Genomic DNA, 24,052 nt, shown 5'->3' on the forward strand with positions numbered 1-24,052 from the left:
TTAAGTTGATGTACTAAAATTACTAAAACAGAAAAAAAAAAAAAAAATGAAAGCTAAATAGAAATATTTCAAAAACTAATAAAAATGGCAAATGCAAATAACAAAATTACTGAAACATCAAATAAAATTACAATGAATATATATATATATTAAAAGGCTAATTCAAAATATTAATAAATACTATAGTATATAAAACAATACTAAAATAACACTGATATGTAAACAATTCAGCTGCAGGCAAAAAAAAAGGGTAATTACATTTAATTCGACTTTCAGCCACATCAAACAGTCGACAAACAGTTGTTGTTTTTTCAATAAAACATATTGTCTTGATTGAACACACTGTGTAAACATTTACGGTGCAAGGCGGGAACGTGAATCCCTTTAGGCTAATGACTCAAAGTGAACTGGATTTGATTCATGCTGGTAAATCAAATAAAATCACATCAAATATCATTTCAACCTATTTTTATGAATGACAAATTGCAGAGTTTGCTGTTTTTCTTTAGTGAAGTTTTCAATAATATTTCACCGTTCCATATTCTGTTTCATACAGTTTGTCCGATACTTTGGTTTTGCTCTGCACAATGTTTTCTCAAGCTTGGCTCACATTACTATCAATGACATCAGCCAAATAATCAATACAATCCACAATAGTAACCAAACTGGCCACAGAACTCTGTGTATTTAGGAACTCTATTCTAAAACCCAAAGGAAGAGATACACTGGACACTTTATACAGAATATTTCACAGTGCAGCTCGTATATAGGCATAAAACAAGGCAACTTCATTTGTTTGAAGCAAATGTGTGGTTGCCGGAAACATGCTGCAAGACCACATTTAAATAGAGAGGTTGAAAATATAACATGTAGAGTGTGTTTAGATGCAAATGCATGCAGCACGCACAACATGTACCCACATTTACACACTCATTCACACTTATCAACAGCAACCAAAACAAACAGACAGTGAATTCTCAGTTGTCTTCACACCTTGCAGTGACTTCAGTGAGGCTCCAGTGGCACAACATACTGTTTAACAGGCCTTTAAAGGTCAAAGGTTAGAGACAAATATGAACTTTGGATTCAGAGCTCTGTCAGCCATCTTGGTCAATTTGCAATGCAACATTGTGCTGTAAGATTATTAATTTATATACTATTTTAGTATTTATCAATATTTTGATTTAGCTTTTATTTTTATATTTTCAGGTTTCATTTTAGTTTTTTTATATTTTAGTATTTAGTATAAATTTCAGTTACTTGCTAAGGCTGCATTTCAAGTTTTTTAATTGTAAGTTTTTCATCTAATATTTATTTCAATGAACGGAAACTATTTTTAATAGTAAAAGTTTGGAATTTAGATAAAAATAACGATATTGAAAAAATAAATGGGATCAGAATTTTGTGCTTTACAACTTTGGAGTTTAACCCTCTTAAAATTAAAGTGTTTGGGAAACATAGGAACATAGGAAAGAATGTTCTCAACCGATGTTCTCAAGTGTCTCATCTCGATATTCAAAAGTGATCTAAAAAAGTCTCAAACTTTGCTCAGATATTCCAACATACCAAAATCTGCTTTAAAAGTCATAGATTTCAGCATGAACTCTAAGGGTTATTCAAATCAAACGCAAACCTGAGAGCAGTTTTTGTGGACTCAGATGGCGTGTTCTGTCACTCATTAAGATCCTGTTCATTCCTGTCATGCCAAATGAATTAATATCCAGCTGGCAGTGCCATCTTAGTCATAACTCACTTTGTATCTGTTATCATCCATCTAAAAATACAGTGCTTGAGATGACCGTCGGACCATCAGGGCCAACACCATGTCAGTTGGTGTGTGGTGGTGAAACTTCGGGTGGTTGCTGCCAGAGTTGGGAAAATGTGATTTAAGGATAACCACGTTTTTCTTCCCCTGTAAATAATACACGTAGCTTTCTGTCACTGTGTTTTCTTCATAAGTGCATTAATATCGCTCTGCCAGAACTGGGTGTCAACACATGCACAGACTCTCACTGGAGAACGAGAAGCCTAATTTGTAAACAGCCCAAATAAAACATGCATAGGTATGGGGCAAGATCAATGCAAGTGTAATGTACACTGATAAGTGCACATCATAAACTGGATATTGTTCAGCATACACAAGTGACTTGGCTGGAGTTTAGATTCGGAGCTGCAGGATTGTGTTGCCCTCCACTGGCTGAAATTATTCACTGCACAAGGAATTATAGAAGTATGCCTACACTGTCAAAAAATTATTCAATTTAAAGTGGACGTGTTTAGCAAAAAACATGCTTGATTGAAAGTAAAAAGGTTCCCACATTTAATTGTACTTAAAGTATAAACTGTAACATTTTGTCCTGTTTCTAAACAAAGCAAACGTCTGAAAACGTTCCAGGTTAATGTAGTACTCAAAATATAAAAAGTGCAAGTTCCCTAAAACATTATAACCAGTCACAGGGGAAGCGAATATTATTGATCATCTCCTACAAGGCCATATATTAAGGTCTGGGTAGATTAGATGGTGAGCAAACCCTCAGTTCTCGTAATCAGTGTGTTGGATGCAGGAGAAATGGGCAGGAATAAAGATCTGAGTGAGTTTGACAAGGGCCAGATTGCTGTGGTGAGGCGACTGGATCAGAGTATCTCTGAAAGGCTTGTGTGTGTCGCTCCCGGTCAGCAGTGCTGAGAATATACCAACAGTGATCTGAGGAGGAACAAACCACAAACCGGTGACAGGGTGTTGGACGCCCAAGGCTCATCGATGCACAAGGGCAATGAAGGCCATCCCGTCTGGTCCGAGCCAGCAGAAAACAAGCTTCCATAATATAACATAGTATACTGACGTAGTTTACAATATTTCTTATTACCTTAAATTGTGCATGAGTGTCTGTTACTGTCTGGATCTTTCTGACTCTCAGTAACACTTGTGTGGAGTCGCTGCACAAACATATTTAATGCCACAACACAAACTGTGGAAACAAAAAACATGTCTTTATGTGTAACTATAACACCTTAAGCACTGACTTAACACACAGTCCCTTTTATAAAGATTTATTCCACAGGTCTGTCATAATCAGGCAAATATACATTAACATACAGAATATCGCCCTCTTCTGATGCTCCACACGTTAAATAACGCAATAATTCAAGACACACACGGTTTTCTATTTAAAAGAACAATAACAATACATCATAACAACAACAACAACAACAACAACAATTAATATCATAATGATAGCCAAACATCGTGTATTTTCTAAAACTCATTATATAGTGACTCTTTTAAGGTGCACCACACAATCGGCAGGTGACTTTTTAAAGACACTTTGCACCATGACACACAGTGAAATAGACAGAGACTTTTTGCAAACGTTGTATATGTATATAAGTGTCTTTTTAAGGTTCTCCTCCACTTTCTCAAAGTGCTTGCACAGAAATCGGCGGTTTCTGTCTTGCTGTGTTTCTAAAGTTAAAGCAGTCTTTTTGTTGGTTTGGCACACGTCAGGGGTGAAAGCAGTGGTAGCGTAAGGCTTCTCTTCTCTCACCGAAGGCTCTGCTCTCTCACAGGACCTCTGCAGAGAGAATAAAAGACACAAAAGTTTAAAGTTTGATTAAGTCTTTAAAGGCTTGTTCACCCAGAACCCTCATGTCGAACCATGCAACTCAAATAGAGATGTTTTGCAAAATGTCCAGGCTGTTTCCAATTTAATGAAAATGAAAAAGTGATTCACACAGTCACGCTCCAAAAATCTTCTTTTATGTTCAGTGGAAGAAAGTCAGATTGGTTTGTATCAACAGGAGTTCAATAATGACAGAATTGTTTTTAGGTGAACTATCCCATTCACATTTCAGTTTCACACTTTCATAAACATGCGTTGAAATGCTTGTAACAGGCATGTTTTATATGGTATTAACAAGCATATGTTTTCATAATACCAGTATCAGGATATATTCCAGGATTCCAGGATGACAATGTCAAGACTTATTAGGCTCAAATTGCGAAAGAATGGTTGGGAGGGAGCATGAAAAATAAATGTTGTGATGTTATTTCCTTCAAGAGGTGCATACATTTTTGGTAAAGATCTTGTATTGCCAATGCACGAGTCCAGCACTCTGTAAAGTCTCCTCCAGCACATCACAAAGACTTTCAACGAATTTAACCATTCTTTCACTGTTTGATCCCGATGAATCTTGACATTGTCATCCTGGAATATGGTCATGATGTGTCTTCCTACACGGTTGTTTAAGAAATGAATAGCTACACACTTCATCAATTAGGGTTAGAAGAACTGTTGCCAAACATATAACATGCTAGAAACATAATAATCACTGCAATAATCATCCAATCATAGACTATTAAGCATTTTCCTATTTAAATCCAAACAGTGGCTTTTTTGGCCGGGCAGTGTATAATATTTAATACATCAGTGTACATCCAGAGTATTTAGTGTAAATCCCTGTTGCATTCGTTACAAGAATACAACAGTATTACTTTTTTTTACAGTATTATGGTAATTAGTCATGACATTAATTAAATAAAATGTCTTATCTAATCTAAAAATATCCAATCTTACCTGCCACATGTTGAGGTTTCATAGGTCCCGCCTTCATCATGAACGGTTCCCCTCCCTCAAAGGCCATGATTGGGTCAGCAGGTTGACCCTGCCCACTGTTTCCACTGCCACTGTGATTGGACAGCTTGATGATCTCCTCAAAGTCCGCTGCCTCTCCATTGGAGGACAGTCCATTCTGATGTTTGGTGGGCTGGACACCATTAATGACGGGTGCCGCGTCCCAGGACACAGAGCTGAGAAAGAAACATGGGTATAATTCTCGTATTTCTATTAGATATGATATCAAAATACTGTATTTAGTACATTTCAAATGATGCAATTAATCGTGCAACGTCTTGTTTACCTCATTTTCACGTCTCCTTGTGATTGGTTGAAATTTGTCGCACCACTATGGAGAGTTTCTGAAGGATTTTTCTGGATTACTGCAAGATGAGAATTAACAGCTTTATATTTTTCCTTTAAACTCATTTAAAATATTTTTAATAGACAAAAGAGTTATTTTTTGAAGGGTTACATCACATGCACAATACTACAAATCGATTTTACCGTTGTCAGAGACTCTGCCATTCACTTGTGCTGGAGTCTTAACGTCTTTCTGCAAAGACACAAATAAAGCATGTTCATTCTCCTTTTGCTCTGTGTGTGAGATTAATCCAGACTTAATGAAACAGACGTGTCCCACCTGTACCCCTGCGTCACTCTTACGAGTCCTTTTCATGATTTCTTCCAGACGCTAGAAAGGTGAACATGGATGTTAGTCGAATCCACAGAAAAGGGAAACCACTCAATTGTTTCTCTTAGAGAGCAATGAGATCAATTTTCTTTCAATAAAAGCATTTGAAGAGTCTCTCATTTTACCTTCTTTCTCTCCAGGCGCTCCTGTTCCTCCTTCTGGAAGTGTTTCTCTCTTTCTATCCTCTGTTTCTCCGCTTCCTCTCGGGCTTTGGATTCGGCTTCCTCTCGCTGGCAAAGACATGAATAAAATGTCATTACCCATAAATCCATTACACCAATCTCTAAATTTCCCATAAGCCCTATGACATGACTCAAGGTTTGGCTGGTTTGTATAGTTCAGTTTGTCCCTGAAAAATGAAACTGAAAATATGAATAAAAATTATAATAGTATCTCAATAATCCTAAAATAACAGTGTTAAGAAGACTTAGACCATAGGAACACCTATGGATTGTTTATGGGCCGTCTGATTATTTATTATTAGTCAAATTGGTAAATAACTGAAATGAATTAAATCTTTTACAAAATCATGTAAATCACAGTATGATAAATTATTCAATCTAAATGTAAATTTATATTAATACACAATTTATGCGGTTATGATCTGCTCTAAAATATTTCTGAATTTGCTCTGTGAATGCAATCTCGAAAAAATTATTTAAAAAACATATAGCTTAAAACTACAATAACTAAAATTAAATAAATTATATATATATAACAATTTAACAAAAACTAGTATAAAAATACAGGTGAAATTCGAAAAATTAGAATATCGTGCAAAAGTTCATTTATTTCAGTAATTCAACTTAAAAGGTGAAACTAATATATTATATAGACTCATTTACATATGAAAACCTCAAATTCAAAATCTCAGAAATTTTGAAAATGTTCATAAGCTGTAAGCCATAATCATCAAAATTATAACAAATAAAGGCTTGAAATATCTCTTTTTTTCATGTAATTTTCTATGTAATATATTAGTTTCACCTTTTAAGTTGAATTACTGAAATAAATGAACTTTTGCACAATCTACTTTCGAGTTTCACCTGTAATACTGCAATAACACTGACCTAGACACAGTATCTTACAACTGCATTTAAGAAAATGGATTAGGTACAATTTAAAGACATAAATGCATTAAAGTACACCGCAAAAAATTATTAAGCTTAATCTTATTGCCAATAAATCCAGATGTGGCATCAAGATTAATCTGCTTATGCATATCTGCACCCTTGTCACAGTTTAGATCTTGAAAAAAATCCTTTTTGATGCTGCTCAGACACCACAGCTGTCCTTTGTACGTCCAGAGAGCCACAAACAGAGCCATTAGGCCTGTCCTGCATGATCAGATCAAACCAGAACACACGCACGCAGGCTTCATGTCAGAGGGGCTCTGCGCGACCTGATGGCGAGTGTGAAGGGCAGCAGATGAGAGTCGCCCGGAGGCTTGCGTACCGTCTTCTCGTGTGTGTACGGGTCTGAACGGCTGCTAATGCACTGCGGGAGACTCAAGCTGAGGCCGTTGTATGAAAGCACTCACGTTAATGCCCTTCTGTCTGCCTGTGCCTCCGTCACCTTGATGCCTTCAAGGTCTTTTGTATTCACATTATTTTACAGAAGACTGCAGATGGATTTTAAAAGATTTTGGAATGAATGTATGAAAAGAAGAAACAAAGCTGATTTGAGCAAATTTGTAGATTCTGATTCAGCAACACATTGTCTATCTGCTTTCTAAATTTCATCATTGTCGTTGTCATTGTTCATCAAAATAATGACTTCTCCCAGGTTTTCCACAGCGCACGTTGTTTGAAATTGACTTGAAGTCTGTCATAAATGTTAGCCATTACCCATGATGCACTGCTCACCTGTCTCTGCAGACGCAGGTTTTCCTCGTGCTCGGCTCTTGCTCTCTCCTGCTCCTCCTTCTCCTCCTGCAGACGCTGCTGCTCTGCCATGAAGCGCGCCTCCTCTTCCCTGCGCCTCCTCTCCTCCTCCTCACGTCTGGCGTGCTCCTCGCGCATCTCTCTGGATGAAGATGAGGCAGGGTTAGCGTCTAGAGACTTATGCTCGTTATTCTTAGTCAGCACCTCAGATGCAGGGTCATTATAGTTAACTAAAACTGAACCCATAAAAAAAACCATTGTGATCACTTGAAATAAAATAATTAATCATTAAAATATTCATTAACTGAAAATAATATAAAATGTAAAAAAACCTGCTATCACTTCAGTTCTCATTTTCATTTATTTTAACATAATGTACTAAAATAACTAACTAAAATAAAAATAAATAAAACTATAGACATATAAAAAAAAACTAATACAAATAAGAAACATCAAAATTACTAAAGCATGAAATGGAAAATAAAAAATGGAAAATATGAATTGACTAAATATGAATAGTGTCTCAATAATCCTAAAATAACAGTGTTAAGAAGATCGTAGACCATAGGAACACCTATGGATTGTTTATGGGCCGTCTGATTATTTATAAATAAATCAAATGTGTAAGTAACTGAAATTGATAAAAATCTTTTACAAAATCATGTAAATCACAGTCTGATAAATTATTCAATATAAATGTAAATGTATACATAATACACAATTTATTTGGTGATGATCAGCTCTAAAATATTTCTGAATTTGCTCTTTGTGAATGCAATCTCAAAAAAAAAATCTATATATATTTTTTCCAATAATCACAAACAACTGGAAAAGTCCTGGAAATTCACCATTAAAAGCAACAGAAACTCAGTCAACCAGGGTTATTTTAGTATAAATATAAAGTATGAAATAATTCTGCTGTGATCACAGTAAATGTCAGTCAATCTAAATGAGCGGTTCTTTGAAAAGTGGGTGTTTGATATGCAAGACTGACACTCTCCAATCAACTAACCTGCTCTTCTGCTCCTGTTCTCGTCTCTCTTGCTCCTCCTTCTCTCTCTGCTCACGTGCCTGACGCCTCTTTTCCGCCAAAACCCTGGCCGCCTCCTCTGGATCATTGGTCCCGGCTGTGGGCTTGGCGGTCGGAGGGCCGGGCTCAGGAGAGAGCGATCGAGAAGGAGTGGCGGCCACATGGGCCACCTCTGGTGTCTGAGGAGCTATTGTGATTGGTGCAGAGGTAGTGATGGGCGTGGCCGGAGCAGATGAGACAGTGATGTCAGGAACACTAGGAGCAGCTAAACAGATAAAAAAACAGTCCATCAAGAAGAGTAAAATCCTTAAAAGCACTTGCGTTTCATTCATACATATTAAAGCTATAAAAGTCGCCCTGGGCTCCTTGAAAACCATTGAGCCGTCATGCAGATTTATCTGAGAGCTTCGGTCGTCATGATGATCACACTCACTCTTTGTGTCCTTAGGAGGGTCAGCCTGACGGGGCTCCTTGGTTTCCACGGCGACAGCAGCGACGGCGGGGGCCTGTATGCGGGCGGGAGTCTGAGCCCGTTTAGGCCGGGTCTTGGTGCCAGGAGGAGTCCGGCCTGAAGATGAGGGTGGTTTGGGGGACGCCGCTGGATTGGGGGAGAGGGGGCGACTCCTGGGTGTCGCAGGTGATGAAGCTCTGTTTTTAGCTTTGATATTTGGGCTAAAAAAAAGAAGAGAATTAAGTACACATCCCAACATACATCAAAACATACATCAAAACAAAAATGATTTTCTTACTTTGTATTTTGATTCTGATTTCCATTACATTCTTTTGATATTTTACATTTTCATTTAATTTAAATTTTTTGTAATTTTGTGATGTGCTTTTGTCATTTTTGTTAGTTTTTGATATTTGTATTTAGGTTTATTTATTTTTTTAAGTTTTAGATTTAGTTTTTATTTATTTCCAGTTAGTAATTTCAGCAAATTAACTTGTTTAGTTTACTCTCGTTGTTTATTTAGGTGATGAAGCTCTGTTTTTAGCTTCATAACCTAAATGAGAATAGAATTAAGAACCTTCCAATATAGACCAAAACATATTATTTCCAGTTAGTAATGCTTCAAAAATTATAATATAACACACACACACACACACACACACACAGTCTGGTGCACTATCTTTGTGAGGACTCTCCATAGACGTAATGGTTTTTATACTGTACAAACTGTATATTCTATCCCCTTACACTGCCCCTATCCCTAAACCTACCCATCACAGGAGACATTCTGCATTTTTACATTTTCAAAAAAACTAATTCTGTATGATTTATAAGCTTTTGTACCCATGGGGACCTCAATTTAGGTCCCCACGGTGACACGAGTCCCCATGAGTCTGTGTGCATTCAGGTTTAAGTCCCCACCGTTGTAGAAAAACATGTCCACACACACACACACACACACACACACACACACACACACACACACACACACACACTAACCCTGATTATTGCACACACACAAATATATACACTAACCCTAAGTGTGAACAATAATAATAGTGACGCCTGCCTTAGCAAGTATCACTAATAATGTGGATTTTGTCACTTTTAGTGAGGAAACAAATTACTCTGAGACCTTGGCGCCCGGTTTGGACTCAGTGTAAATAATCAGGCAGGACATGGACAGCCATAATAAGAGTACAACTTTAATCCTTTAATGGCTAATTTATCACTTTTTCCACAAAGCAACTGAACACAAAGGCCTGTATAAAAACGAACAGCCTGCCAGACGCCTCGCTGGGCTGCATCACATCAGAGCCTCTCTTCAGCTCGAGAGCGCACAGTATTTAACCTGCAGCAGCTTAGAGCTCAGAGAGCGTGTGTGTGTGTGTGTGTGTGTGTGTGAGTGTGTGAGTGAGAGAGAGAGAGAGAGAGAGAGTCACCTGGCTTCTGTTTTTGTTCTGGTTATGGATTGGGATTTTCTCTTCTTCTCCACCTTTTCTTTAGACAGAGCGCTCTTCTCCTTTTCGTTCTCTCGTTCCTTGTCTTTCTTTTCTTTCTTCTTCTTCTCAAACTAGAGGAAAACATTGATGAATCATTTTGAAGGAGTCAAATCATGAAAACCAGGACTTTTTCTTGAGAAATATTATATTATTAATATCATTAAGTTATTTTAAAAGGTAAATTAATAAGTAAAAATATATTAAGTTAATCAAAAGTCAAATAATTCTGAAAAACACGTTTTTCTATGAAAATATTAACTGTTTTCAACACTGATAATAATCATAAATGTTTCTTGAGCAGCAAATCATCATATTAGAATGATTTCTGAAGGATCATGTGACACTGAAAACTGAGTAATGATGCTAAAAATTCAGCTTTGATCACAGGAATAAATGACTTTTCAAAATAAAATCAATTTAATACATTAAAATATAATCAGTTATTTTAAATTGTAATAACATTTTACAATATTAATGTATTTTAAATCAAATAAATGCAACTTTGGTGAGAATTAGAGACTTCAGTCAAAAATCTTAAAAAGATACAGTCCTCAAACTTTTGAACGGGAGTGTATATTAGCATTTTTATCTGAATATTTCTGCATTGTTTGTGTTACTGTGTTTTACCGGTGTGGAGTTGCGTCTGTTCGCGCGCTGTGTGATGTCGGGAGTGCTGGCCGAGACCCTCCAGCGTTCAGCGCTGTGCTGGTGAGGATGATGATGGGAGCAGGGCGTCAGAGGAGACACGGACGCAGAGCGGGAACATTGATCTGAGATCAGACACAGAGATGTTTACAGACAGTCACTTAATAATGCTCATAACATTACATACTTAATTGAGATAATACACACTACTGTTCAAACATTTAGGGTTGGTAAGATTCCTAAATATGCAGTATATAAACAAAGCACAGGGTATTATATCCCACAATGCAATGCACTCAACTTGACTTTGCATTCCAATCTAAAAAATATACTATGATTTTTAAATGGACAGACATTTTGACACAAAATTGGATGAATTACATTTTTATTTTTGCAATGACAACTGGACATCACTTGTTGAGTTAAACACGCAGGTAATAAGGAACTTCTGTGCAAAATGTATACTCCACGTAAAAGTGGAGCAAAAAAGCAAACTGTTTTATGTAAATTTAACAAAATGTACAAAAGGATAAACTGTGCACTGCAGTATGCAATAAGCCAAAACTCCAAACATCAAAGAGAAAATCAGCAGATGAGATAGTAATTGGCTGATATGGTCTGAGATTTATGCACTTTCATTTGAAATCTTAAGGATTAAAAAATGCAAAGATTTAAATGCTCATGTATGCATTAGACAAACACATACTAAGCTCAAACACAAGAAAACAGGTACCATTTAGAAACGAAAACTGTACATTGAACTAATGTTAATAATATTTAAATGATAGCAGGTGAAAGTGCATACTCTTGTTCGCACTTTCCCCTGCAGATCTCTTGTTTGATTTCAGCAAATAAGAACAATTGCTTGTTTGCACTCAATGAGGCCTGATTATGATGTGTGTTTAACTCATTACATGGGTGTGTGCCTGTATGTGGTGAGTATAACCATTACCGTAAGCTCCTGACATGTTAAGTGCATGTGTGTTGTGTAACTCACGAGGGTCGCTGCTGTTCTGGAGGGTGGCAACGCTCCGGCTGCGAGCCAGAAAGGAAAGAGTGGGTGTCATCAAGCGCTCCACGATGCGGCTCTCCCACGGGCTCAGGCGCAAGCTGCGGGCTGACACAAGAGGGAGCTGTTAGCATCGGCACATGTGGACAACATACCACGGGTCACTCGACAAAGGGCCGGAGCAAGCGCTCAGCCAATCGGCTGGCTGTAACATCCAGCAACGAGGAGCCCGACCAATCAGAGAGGCTGTTACTGGAAGTGGAATTCTCAAGCCCTTCGTTGAGTGAACACTGACAGTGATGTGTTGATCTGGACTCCTGCAAGACACAGAATCTACACTACTGTGAATATTGTGATTGCTGTACTTCTTTACACACACTTTATTTGCTCATCGGCTCATTGTAACTTCAAGGGACTTGAAGTTTCAACTTAATTAGTGAATTTAACCAGCAATCTTACTCATGCTGGTTAAATCAACGATACAGTAACTAAAGTTTAAGTGTGTTTGACTTTGACGCTTTATTTTAAGTTTTCTCTTTCATAAATCATGAGACAAAATGGAGCTCTAATACGTTTCATTTAAGATTTTTCTCTTAAAATGTCTAGTAAGAACTAAAAGTAGACACAAATGAGCCAATCGTTGACATTAAAAGTAAAGAGTGATAATTTATAAATTGAAAAGTTTATATTCAGCAAGAAATTTTTCATTTTATTCAGCAAGGATGCATAAATTTGATCAAACGAGACAGAATAATGTTAAAAAAAGATTTCAATTTCAAATAAATTCAAATACTTTCTATTCTTCAAAGAATCCTTGTAAATGTATAATGTAAAAATATACTTAAAAAAAATAAAATATTGAAAATAATAAATGTTTCTTGATCAGCAAATCATGATATTAGAATGATTTCTGAAGGATCATGTGACACTGAAGACTGGAGTAATGATGCTGAAAATTCAGCTTTGATTTGATCACAGGAATAAATTACATTTTAAAATGTATTAAAATAGAATTTCATAATATTACTGTAATTTTGATTGAATAGAAAAAAATCGTACCGACTTTGAACCTTTGAACGGTTGAGTAAATCGCTCAGATTATTTAGTCTTACAAAAATATGATGAGACAAGTTTGAGTTCATATTGAGATCTTTTGATCGCAAACTTCAGTATTCTCTGCAAGTCTGAGCACAGTTTAAGACATCATTGAGATCTTTTCTCAACCTCTAGAAGAGACAAATATGAGTCTATTTCTCAGGAGAAATTTCTCATGAGTCATATTTTGCTCTTCATTTAATCTCATTATTCTCTTGGAGAAACATTTGCAATATTTAAGAGATTTCATTTGTGAATCTTCTGCATGGTTTAACTGCATGTCTAGACGAACAGCACTCTAAAAGCAGAACAATTAGAGTATTCACATGTTCAAAGTCGGGTTAAAACTGGTTTTATTCAGGGAATTATGGGATGCTGCGGTGTTAATATTCTGAGAGCACATTAAAATGAGGTTTGGGCTGTCACAGAAATGACTGAATGACAGTTCTCTACAGACATGAGAAAAACAAGTGAAGTGACGAAGAAATGAATCTGTGGTCTCGATGACACTCGTTTTCTCCCATGCTCCTTTACTACAAACACACACACTTGGGCACCAACAGGCAGAAACACACTCCGAATGTAGCAATAAATAGCATTAAAACAATACTGTGTCTCAAAACAGACCCTTGTTCTCAATGTAGCAACGAGGTGGTGTACTTTAGCAACACAAGAAAATTTACAACACTTCGTGACGGCTGGTCACTGGCCGTTGCTAGGCAACAGCTGCCTTTTTTTCTCCCCCACTGCGGCAAACCGTGCTGTTGCCTGAACTACTGTAACAGAAGGTTCGATCACGATCTAGGATATAATCTCCTGCTTCTAAACTATATTCATTCTATATCTTATGAAAACAATATTTAGCAGTATTTCCAGGAAGCTTGTTGCAAAAAAATAAACCTCAATGGTCAGAAAGTCTCACAAGACTGCAGCTAAATATAACATAACCTAAATATTATATATTATATCTCAGCAAAAAGTGCAGTTTGAGTGGTCATCTCTAATGACAGGGAAATAAGAGCAGACCACGAGCTACACAGTTTCCATGCGGTGCACAATGCTGTTATTATGTTGATTTATACACATCTGCATAGCTACAGTTTTGCTGACTTCTCACCAGTACTTTCTGCTGCATGTGGATGTCAGCATTCTAGAAAACCCATTATTTCCTTGGAGAGAAACTTAAAATAAGGGTATGTTCAGAATAACTACCATACTACTACTGTCTCTGCAGGTTCTAGCATTTATACTGTGCATATTATCCATTTGCATAGAATATCGAGATGGCATACTACTTTTGCTGCATATAATGCAAAGTGCTTAAACTGACCTTTCATTTGCAGAATGATGAGTGTTACGATTTTTAACCTCTTGTCTTTAATTTGATTGGACCAACAAGAGTGGACTGAAAATGTGGACAATAACTGTTATTTACACATAGTGATATGTAGCATACTACTGTTTGCGAGTGCTTAGCATTGCATAATGCTATACTGTTTCACATAATATTTTTTTTAAATAGCGTGGAGTATACAGTAGGGATGGGAAATGAGAAACAGTTATTAACCAGAATCATAAATATTTCATTATATATATATATATATATATATATATATATATATATATATATATATATATATATATATATACCATTCAAAAGTTTGGTATAAAAAAAAGTTATATTCAGCAAGGATACATTAAATTGATCAAAAGTATCAGCAAAAACATTTATAATGTTACAAAGACAAATGTTTTCAAATAAATGCTGTTCTTTTGAACTTTCTATTCATCAAAGTATCCTGAAAACATACATCACAGTTTCCACAAAAATATTAAGCAGAAAAGTATTAATGGCTGCTTAAAATTCAGCTTTGCAATCATAGGATTTATATATATTAAATATATTCAAATAGAAAACATTTTAAATTGTAGCAATATTTATTTCATTGTTTTTACTGTATTTTTAATCAAATAAATGCAGCCTTGGAGAGCCTATTACATGTGGAAATATATATATATATATATTGTGGCCACGAATTAAGTATTCATTCCCACAACTTATTAATTTGTTCCCTCCTCTTAGTAAATCGTGGCCATGTAGAATTAATTCCTTTCCTCGCTTTGATTCAACTATAACAAGGGAACAAAATATTACAGCGTGGACATGATTTAGCAAAATGATGGAACGAAATAGTAAAACGTTCTTACGTATTAGTGAGTTGCGGAAACAAATTGTTAATTTGAGGCCACAATATAATTTTTTCCCCCACATGTCGTGTGTGGGTCCATGCATAACAGTCAGACTTCTTTCAAAAATTTTAAACAATCTTACTGACCCCAAACTTTGAACAGTAATGTAGTAATTTTTGGAACTCAACCCAATTATCTCTCACACACACACACACAAACACACACACATAAAAAAAAAACATAAGCCAGAAGCGTTAAGTGGATTTGGAATGAGCAATACATTCTGTTACATTCCCATCCTTAGTATACAGTGTAAATGAGCAGTACACAGTAAGCAGCAGTATGCAAGTATTCCAATCTGAACACAGCCAGATACATTTAACAAATACTTAACTATTGCACAGCATCACTTATTTATATGAGTCGATCAATCCATTGAACTGATTAAGATCAGATTAGTCAATTAAAGTGGCACATACTATATTATGTATCCTAACTTAGTGACCAGACCACTGTTTAATGAACACTGATAAATGATCAGCCTTTCAAATCACACACTCAGGTTAAAAAACCCACCACCAGCACCACGACCCACACCACAGACTGAAAATGATGACCGGAACACAAAAATAAGAAAGAGATGAAATATTTCCACCACTTACTGGACCACAGATAAATAACCATCACAGACTATGATGCAACAATGTGAGCGCTGATCAAAAAGTGCACGGAAGTAGAGATTACCCACGATGCAACACAAGAACGAGGGGTTGTGGGGTGGGGAAGTGAATAAGAGAGGTGTGAGAATGACCATCGATCACCGGGCACAGGCACAGGCAAGCAGGCCACCAGAAATGAGCAAATCAAAAGTAGTTCATGAGAAAACACAACTGAAGAACCAAAAAAAACCAGACGGAGGGTTGGGAGGGAGGTGAAACGCGGGAGCCGCTCCGTTCTTACTTCTGCAGGGCGAGTTCCAGAGCGTGGCCGAGGACTTGGACAGCCTGTTGTTAATCACAGGCTCCGTCTGCCGCGGCAGGTTGACCGTGGAGGCCGAGCATCTGCCTGCAGAACGCAACACAGAGAGCAGAGCGTTCATACTGACCCCGTGAGTGACGGCGGGACGGGGCGCACAGCTGGAGCGCTTGGAGGGACATGCAGACTGCAGGAGGGAGAGCTGGAGGAGGCGGGCCACTCTTGCATCAACTTGTGATCATGTAAGATGATCGTACATTTAAGATGTACATTCAATTCCATTCAATGCTAACAACCATTTTTAGGCACATTAATGCTGACCAAAGTAGTTAAATATTTAGATAAACTACTGTTCAAAAGTTTGGGTCAGAAGTTTTTGTTAGAAGTCTGTTATGCTCGCCAAGGCTGCATCTATTTGATAGTAAACACAGTTAAAACAGTAATTATGTAAAAAGTTATTATTTTATTTTTTAATTTTAAAATGTAATTTATTCCTGTGATGCAAAGCTGAATTTTCAGCATCATTACTCCAGTCTTCAGTGTCACATGATCCTTCAGAAATCATTCTAATATGATGATTTGCTGCTCAAGAAACATTTCTGATTATTATCAATCTTGAAAACAGTTGTGCTGCTTTATATTTTTGTGGAAACCTTAATCAATTTTTTTCAGAATTTTGTGTTGAATAGAAAGTTCAATAAACAGCATTTATTTGAAATAGAATCTTTTGTAACATTATGTCACTTTTTATCAATTTAATGCAACCTTGCTGAATAAAAGTAATAATTTCTTTAAAATTCTTACTGACCCCAAACTCTTTAACAGTAGTGCATACTAGACTATCCAGGTAAATCAGCACTATCCTACTGATAAGACCAGCATTATCACCAGCATGTGTTTTTTAATGGATGATGTTTTCTAGCATGGCATCCTGGTGTCCACAACCAGCTTAACCATAAAAAACATGTTGGTCATTCATCATTACCAACTCCAACCAGCATACTTCAAATTTATACGTCTGATCTGGTCTTTTCAACAGGGTAGAACTGTACAAAGTGATCCAACATGGCATCACTTCCTGTAACACACTGGTTACTGAAGACACATCAACATTTAATTAGAGGTAAAAGAATAGACTTCTTATTTGTGTTATAATTACACTGTCATACATACAGTAGACACATCAACGCCCATCCCACACTAACATCTCTTTTAACTTCTTTGGTCTAATAATATGGAGAAAATCACATCTTAGCAAGAGAAAGAGATGATATCACAGTCCTTTGCCTACATACATCCATCACAGCTACTACAACACCAGAATTAATGTTTTTAAAGCATAAAAACCATACAAAAACCACAGTAAAACATAAAAATAAACCATAGAAATGATGTTGATGCCAATGATTAGCAAGTTTTTGTTGGTGAAACCATCATAAAACGATTTTCCTCCCTCACTTTTTGATGTCTTTTTGAAAATTAAAATGGATCAACAAAATCATAACCAGATGGTGACGCCTATTAACCATCTACCGCAGTAAAATCTCAGCACTCAAACTGACTGACACAGAACAAACACTGCTGGAGTCAAAAACAATATTGTGTCAACATAAGAAGTTTCCAAATTCATAACAGTATTGTTTTAGATGGATATAATGACTCTAGTTTGTCTTCTAAAGTGGTATGAGACTATAAAGTTTGACTAGCAACACTTACTCTCTCTGCGGGAGGTCTGGTTCAAGCCGCCGGCCCATGACCACCTCTGCTGACGGATCTCAGCCCACGTTTTTTTGGTTGACCTCTTTATGGCGGATTCATACCTCTCCTGTGGAGAAAAAGACAATCACACAAGGATGAACCCTATCTATTTTGGTTACTTTTTTCACCTAATAAGAATCTGAAATTTGGTAGTTCATCAAATTTGAATTATCGACTTTTGAATTTGAGACCTAACAAGCTTTGCATTGCAATACTAACCCTAACCCTAACCCTAACCCTAACTGTATGTCACTTGCTCAATGAACATTATGTTTGCTGCTGGTTTGTCCTCCCACAGCCCCCCCTTCCTCAGCACATGGCGTCTCCACACCTTATTCTTCTCCAGTTTCTGCCTCTGTTTCTCCTCCAGCAGAGCTCTTCGTTTCTCTGTCTTCAGTCGTTGTTCCTCCAACTTCCTCCTGCGCTCTTCCAACTGGCTCTCGCGCAAACGCCGTGCCTTCTCCTCCTTCTCCAGCCACTGAGCTTTCTTCGCCGCTGAGAAAGAGAAGAGAGAGTTTTTGGGTGATGCTACACACTGCTTCCTATGTCAATTTCTGTCAGAGTTAACAATTACATGTCATTTAAGAATCATTTTAACAGCGAAAGTTCTCAGATCTTTGGCTAACGCTCTGGTGAGGTTCTCTCAAAAATATGAACAAACATTATTTAAGTAACGTTAATAGAACGTTAGTTCAATGCTATCTGGTCTTTAATAATGTTCTCAAAACATTAGCAAAAAACATTATTTATGTTGATGAACCTTTTTCCTGAAACGTTTTAGTTGGATGTTCGTTTCTACACGAACATTTACGTGTAACATTCCCATAATGTTTGTGAAATAATAAAATGTTCTCTTAATGTTCGTATAACCGATAAAAAACATCTTTTAACTTAATGGGAACATTAGCAATTGTTCTTAGAACATACTTTTGTTAGCTGGGGTCTTCAGCAAAGGTCTTCATTTATCAAAACTCTCATTAGTGTCTAGCAGAAATTAATTAGATAAATATCTCATATGTGAATATATTATGGTTGTTTGGAAATCAGAACTAATTGTTTTACATTCATTTAACATTAATAATCATTCACAATTGTGCAATCTCACCCATAGCTGTTGATTTAATCACCACTGAATACTTTTTATATTTATATATTTATAAATCAGTGCTTGAGGAAAAACTAAACTGCTAATAAAACAGCCTTTTTCTCTGTGTGTTCAGCAGTTTGACTTCAAAAACAATTAAAAACCAATCAAAGCTCTTTATTTAAAACCCCAAGCACGCTGAGCGGCAGCTGGATGCATTCTGCTCACAGGCCCGATTTAAGGAACACACGAGACATCACACAGTGGAATTTCCTGTTTTTCAGTCCCTCAACCATAACTAAGTCTACACACACACAGCAGTCCAGATGGGATTTGAGTTGAGGAATACAGACACAGGGGAACTGCTTCCATTCACAACATTGCTTTAGATTCATGTGGGGCGACCCACTGTATTTACTTTACCCTGTTTCATTTCAAAAGCACATCGGCTTTATAACACAGGAAATGCAGTGACTCAGTAATGAGATGAGCTGTGATTCACACAAAAGCTGTATGTGAATGAGAAGCACTGAAGAACACAATTTGATTGAACACAAACATGACAAAAATCTGAACACAGAGAAAATGCGTCTGTATTTTGTTGATTAACATCTTTTTAGATAAGTAAAGTAAAAGGAAAAGTACTATGGTAATGTGTCAGTAAGCTGTTTGGAAAGGGTACTTTGGTAATGCCATTTTTACAGACAGACAGACAGACAGACAGACAGATAGATAGATAGATAGATGACAGAGTAATACATCTATTTTTATAAGGCAATATATATTCACATATATTCGCATTGCCTTATTTCTTTTATATTGCTTTTTTACTACATAAAAATATTGTACCACAAATTTCAGATTCACAAATTTCTTTTAACATTAACTTAAAAAGTCTCTTATGCAGATTATTTAAAACTGTGTGGCAGAGATGTGGTTTGTGCTCTAATAAGTAGACTTACTCTAAATCCAATTACATAAAACCCTTCAGTCCTTTATAAATGATATAAAAATTCTATTTTATATCCTTCAAAATAAGATGATCTCAGCCTTCACGTTAAACCACTGGTCTCAGCTGGAGTGAACCGCTAGCGCGCTAAACACGCTCACTAATCCTATTAGTTTCATGCAATATGACAGTGCGACTGCACTGAAAAATAGATTTTATTCTCAGTGCAATTCAATATAGCAGCAATCCGGCATTACAACGCTTGCTTCGTTCTAACAGCTAAGCTAGGTTTATATCTTTGTATACACAGCATATGTCAAGCTAAGATGTTTCGTCCCAAACTACAATAAACCCTTTATGTAAAGCCTACAGCTGTGCTGCATGACTGGACTTGTCGACCCGATAAACAGCTGACTAGAGATTGAGGTTTATCTGCGTTTCTCCAGCTGAAAGGGAGCTGATAGCCGAGCAGGCTAATCATGCTAATGGCAAAAGTAATTACAGCTAATCTGAGAGAGAGGGGCATGGCTAAATGAACTGTAATGATGGCACATTTTTCACCCTGTGCCTGCAGGGATCTATCAGATAGTTAAAAGTGGAGAATACGAGACACATGCATTGATTTATAAAAGCTGCTGCACATGGGAATGATGAAATATGCATGTATTCATAATAATTTGTAGCATGGGATTGCATATGTTCTTGAGCTACTGCTATAGATGTTAAAAATTATGGGTAGTTTATTGTAACTGAGCATGAACTCTGTTAAAATGCATAATCACAGGAAACAGGGGAAACACATGAATAGGAAAACAATAGGAAAAACATAACAACAGGAAAAAAAAGTATGCAAAGTATTATTGTGCATATGAGGTAGGGATGGGAATTGATAAGAATTTAACGATTCCGATTCCATTATCGATATTGCTTATCGATCCGATTCCTTATCGATTCTCTTATCGATTCTTATTGGGTGAGGGAATAAGTACAAATTTGTTTGTATTAACTCGCTTTAATATAATTATGATCAGAAGACACAGCACAGAGTATACACAAATTATGTGTAGCAACCTCAGAACAAACCTAAAAGTAGGCGAGCTACTTCTCAAAGTAAAGTCCAGGGACCTATAGCCTAGGGCAGTGTTTCTCAACCTGTGTGCCTTGAAAGATTATCAAGAAGAGTGCCTTAGGATTAGGAAATTGACAATTTTCACATTCATTGGTCCGGACAAAAAAATAAATAAAACTGCCATTTATGTGCCATAAAAACTAAAAACACAGACTGAAAACAGTTTAGGAAGAGCTTGTGTCTTTTGGAATATTAACAGTGCTCATTTGGATTAGGCTATTGAGTTACTAAAACAATCTTTGTCAAATAATACACGGGTTTTCTTCACATTTTGAACGTTTTTGTTTCCATTTGTTTAATTTCAAGATTTGATGTGACTTATCCATTGTTGTTTTTACAGCTACAAAGCTGGGAGCACTAAATGATATTCAGTCACATTATACACGCTTTTAACATTAAATAAAGCACAAAAATAGTACCTGATATTATCATTGCTACACTTTGAGATTGTTGTTCCAGCGCGACGTCGCAGTAAAATAGGATCCGTTTCAAATAGAATCGTCGCGTGTCGCGGCTGGTTAAACTTTGATTAACATGGAAAATTATACTTTTTATCGCGTGTCGCGCCGTCGCGTCGCATGTAGTTAGGACGCGGTCAGAGCGCTTCTGCCTCGATGCCATGTTTGCTCATAGTGTTTGCTACGTTCTGAACCAAAACAACGCAGCACGTGTGTGACGTCGTGTCACATTTGAACGAGCGGAACCGATAAGCGGAATCGTTAAGCAGGCATGCTAACGGTTCCAAGGAATCGATTTACTGGGCACCGGTTCTGAAGAAGAACCGGTTCTCGGTTCCCATCCCTAATATGAGGTATATTTAATATATTATTCCTTAACCATAATGATTTATGAAATTGTGGACAAAGAAAATTGGACACAACCAAATGAGAAAAACAAAGAGCACAGACCCAAAGAGCACAGGACATGAACAAAATGGAAACGATCCACTTAATCAAATGATTGATCCTGTGACGTATCTTACCTTGCTCCTGGGTTCGCTGGTCTGCAGCAGTAAACACAAATCACAGGACATCTGTCAGTCACATCAGTTTCTACTTTACATGATGCTGCTGACTTCACCGAACATCATTAGAAACCAGTTGGCTTTGTATTGGCAGTTAAAGTTGTATTAATTACAAACTGTTTCACATGGGAATAGTGTATAATTGAGTTAACTATTATTTGGCTTCACTTTGTAGTCTCAGTAGTCCCTAATTATATATATTTTGATGTACTTCAATCGCTACTAGATAGATGTTTTGTGTTGTATAACCTCATCTACAGTGCAGGACAGAAGTTGTGTTTATAAAGCCTCACCCAGATATTTGGCCCGTTCCTCTCGCCGCTTTTTGGCCTGTTTCTGTCGTTGCTCCGAACTCATCCCATCTGTTGAGAAAAAGGCAGATTAAGCTTTAAAATGGACTTTTCATAGCTTTCGAATTACATTAAAGTTGACAATGACATAAGAAAGTCGTATGCAAATAGTTTTCAAGTGTCAATACCCATGAAGTTTGGGGTAAAAAAACTTAACATGTTAAATATTGTAAATATTATAAATGTATATTAAACAAACAATATTCTTATATTATTATAAAAATCAAAAAGTAATAACATAAAAAATATATTTAAAAAAATTATAAACGATAGAACAAATACAATTTAGGTAAATAGTGCATCAATTATTCAAGTAAACATTCATACCGGTATATAATATGTGAAATATCGTTAATCTTTGCTTGATTTTTAGATATAATATATGAATGCTGACACAGTGCTTTCACATTTTGACAGAAAGCAGGCCTGTCATTTAAATTAGCTGAATTTTATTTTATTTTATTTTATTGATTAATGGCCACATTTTGGCAGTCAATTGCTATAATTTACTGTATAAAGGTACAATAACAAAAACAAAAGCTACAGTAACAAACCTGTGTGATTAAGGATTAGAAGACTGAAAAAGGCAGCATAAATGATGACATTCTAAGTCAACTTTTTTGAGTAAAATGCTTCAAAAAGTGTAAAGTATGGCGCTTTTAATCTGATGAGAGCTGGTCGACATGATACCTAAGACATATGCTGAGTAATTTGTCTCTCAAGCTCCCCCTCTTCTTCATTTCTCTTTCCTGGTAAATTAGAGGCTTGTAACTGACATTTTCCATTTTCTTCCTGGCCTCAGGAGTGAGCTGATTCAATCAAGATAAGAGTGACTCCGACTCTTTAACTGCAGAGATGGTTTAACCCACGGCATTGAAGAGAAATGTGGCGAGTCACACAGTCACAGGTAAAGGATGCTCAATTCAATTAAGACGCATACAACAGTGTTTCATCTATGCATTCTTCTTGTTAAGCACGTCCTCCTTGTAATGAAATATATATGCAACTCTTTCCCAGTGAATCGAACTGTTGCTATGGCAACCGGTCTGCCCCGCGCCCACCATCAAAAGGACTTGACTAAGCCTTTACACTCGAGACTGTTCGAGAACACTCAGCGAACCTTCCCCAAACACACACACCCCAAGGTTCGCTCCCCGCTTTGATGCACGGCCATGCCGGGTTTCCACGTCTCGCCCTCTTCACAAACAATGACTTGGCCTGATGCCACGACCGTCTGATTAGGACGAATTTAGAAGGGTCTTTAAAAAGTCAGTCTGGTGGATGTTCACATGCATGAGGTCTACAATGCCGAGAGTGTATAGATGGATTCCTCAAATGCCTTTTCTCTTTTATTCTTCTGTTCATCCTTCTACTATATGAATTTTGTAAATAAATGAGTCAAAGTGGTAGTTGCGTAAACTGTCAATGGAGGGACAGAAAGATCTCACATTTCATCAAAAAGATCTTCATTTGTGTTTCGAATATGAAGGAAAGTCTTATGGGTTTGGAACGACATGAGGGCAATTAATGACAAGAGTTTTCATTTTTGGGTGAACCCTTTCACAATCACGCGCACGTGGCGGCCATTGTAAGTCCACAAGACCGTAATGCATATGAATGGACATATCCAATAAACCAATACCAGAGAGCTAATGAAACACAGTTTTTGAG

At 36.7% G+C, this 24,052-nt stretch overlaps 1 protein-coding gene across 4 annotated transcripts in view; it reads right to left on the reverse strand.

Annotated features, from left to right (window-relative positions):
* Positions 1-3,035: 3,035 nt before the first annotated feature.
* LOC311092975 (uncharacterized protein) overlaps positions 3,036-24,052 on the reverse strand; it is a 44,632-nt gene continuing 23,615 nt past the window's right edge. The window contains exons 3-19 of one of the 4 annotated variants that reach the window (XM_084130011.1): positions 22,325-22,393; positions 21,990-22,010; positions 18,177-18,340; positions 17,804-17,912; positions 16,073-16,177; positions 11,816-11,935; positions 10,801-10,943; positions 10,114-10,244; positions 8,654-8,892; positions 8,203-8,485; positions 7,173-7,332; positions 5,433-5,537; positions 5,257-5,307; positions 5,121-5,169; positions 4,918-4,996; positions 4,575-4,807; positions 3,036-3,572 (exon numbers count right to left, since the gene is read on the reverse strand). In XM_084130011.1, coding sequence (XP_083986137.1) covers positions 3,562-3,572; positions 4,575-4,807; positions 4,918-4,996; positions 5,121-5,169; positions 5,257-5,307; positions 5,433-5,537; positions 7,173-7,332; positions 8,203-8,485; positions 8,654-8,892; positions 10,114-10,244; positions 10,801-10,943; positions 11,816-11,935; positions 16,073-16,177; positions 17,804-17,912; positions 18,177-18,340; positions 21,990-22,010; positions 22,325-22,393 — 2,072 coding nt within the window. In that variant the 3' untranslated portion in view covers positions 3,036-3,561. The remainder of the gene's footprint in view (positions 3,573-4,574; positions 4,808-4,917; positions 4,997-5,120; positions 5,170-5,256; positions 5,308-5,432; positions 5,538-7,172; positions 7,333-8,202; positions 8,486-8,653; positions 8,893-10,113; positions 10,245-10,800; positions 10,944-11,815; positions 11,936-16,072; positions 16,178-17,803; positions 17,913-18,176; positions 18,341-21,989; positions 22,011-22,324; positions 22,394-24,052) is intronic. The other 3 variants (XM_084130012.1, XM_084130013.1, XM_084130014.1) reach the window with 3 other exon arrangements.

Source organism: Abramis brama (genome assembly GCF_963993115.1).
Source record: "Abramis brama genome assembly, chromosome: 12".
Classification (NCBI taxonomy): domain Eukaryota; kingdom Metazoa; phylum Chordata; class Actinopteri; order Cypriniformes; family Leuciscidae; genus Abramis; species Abramis brama.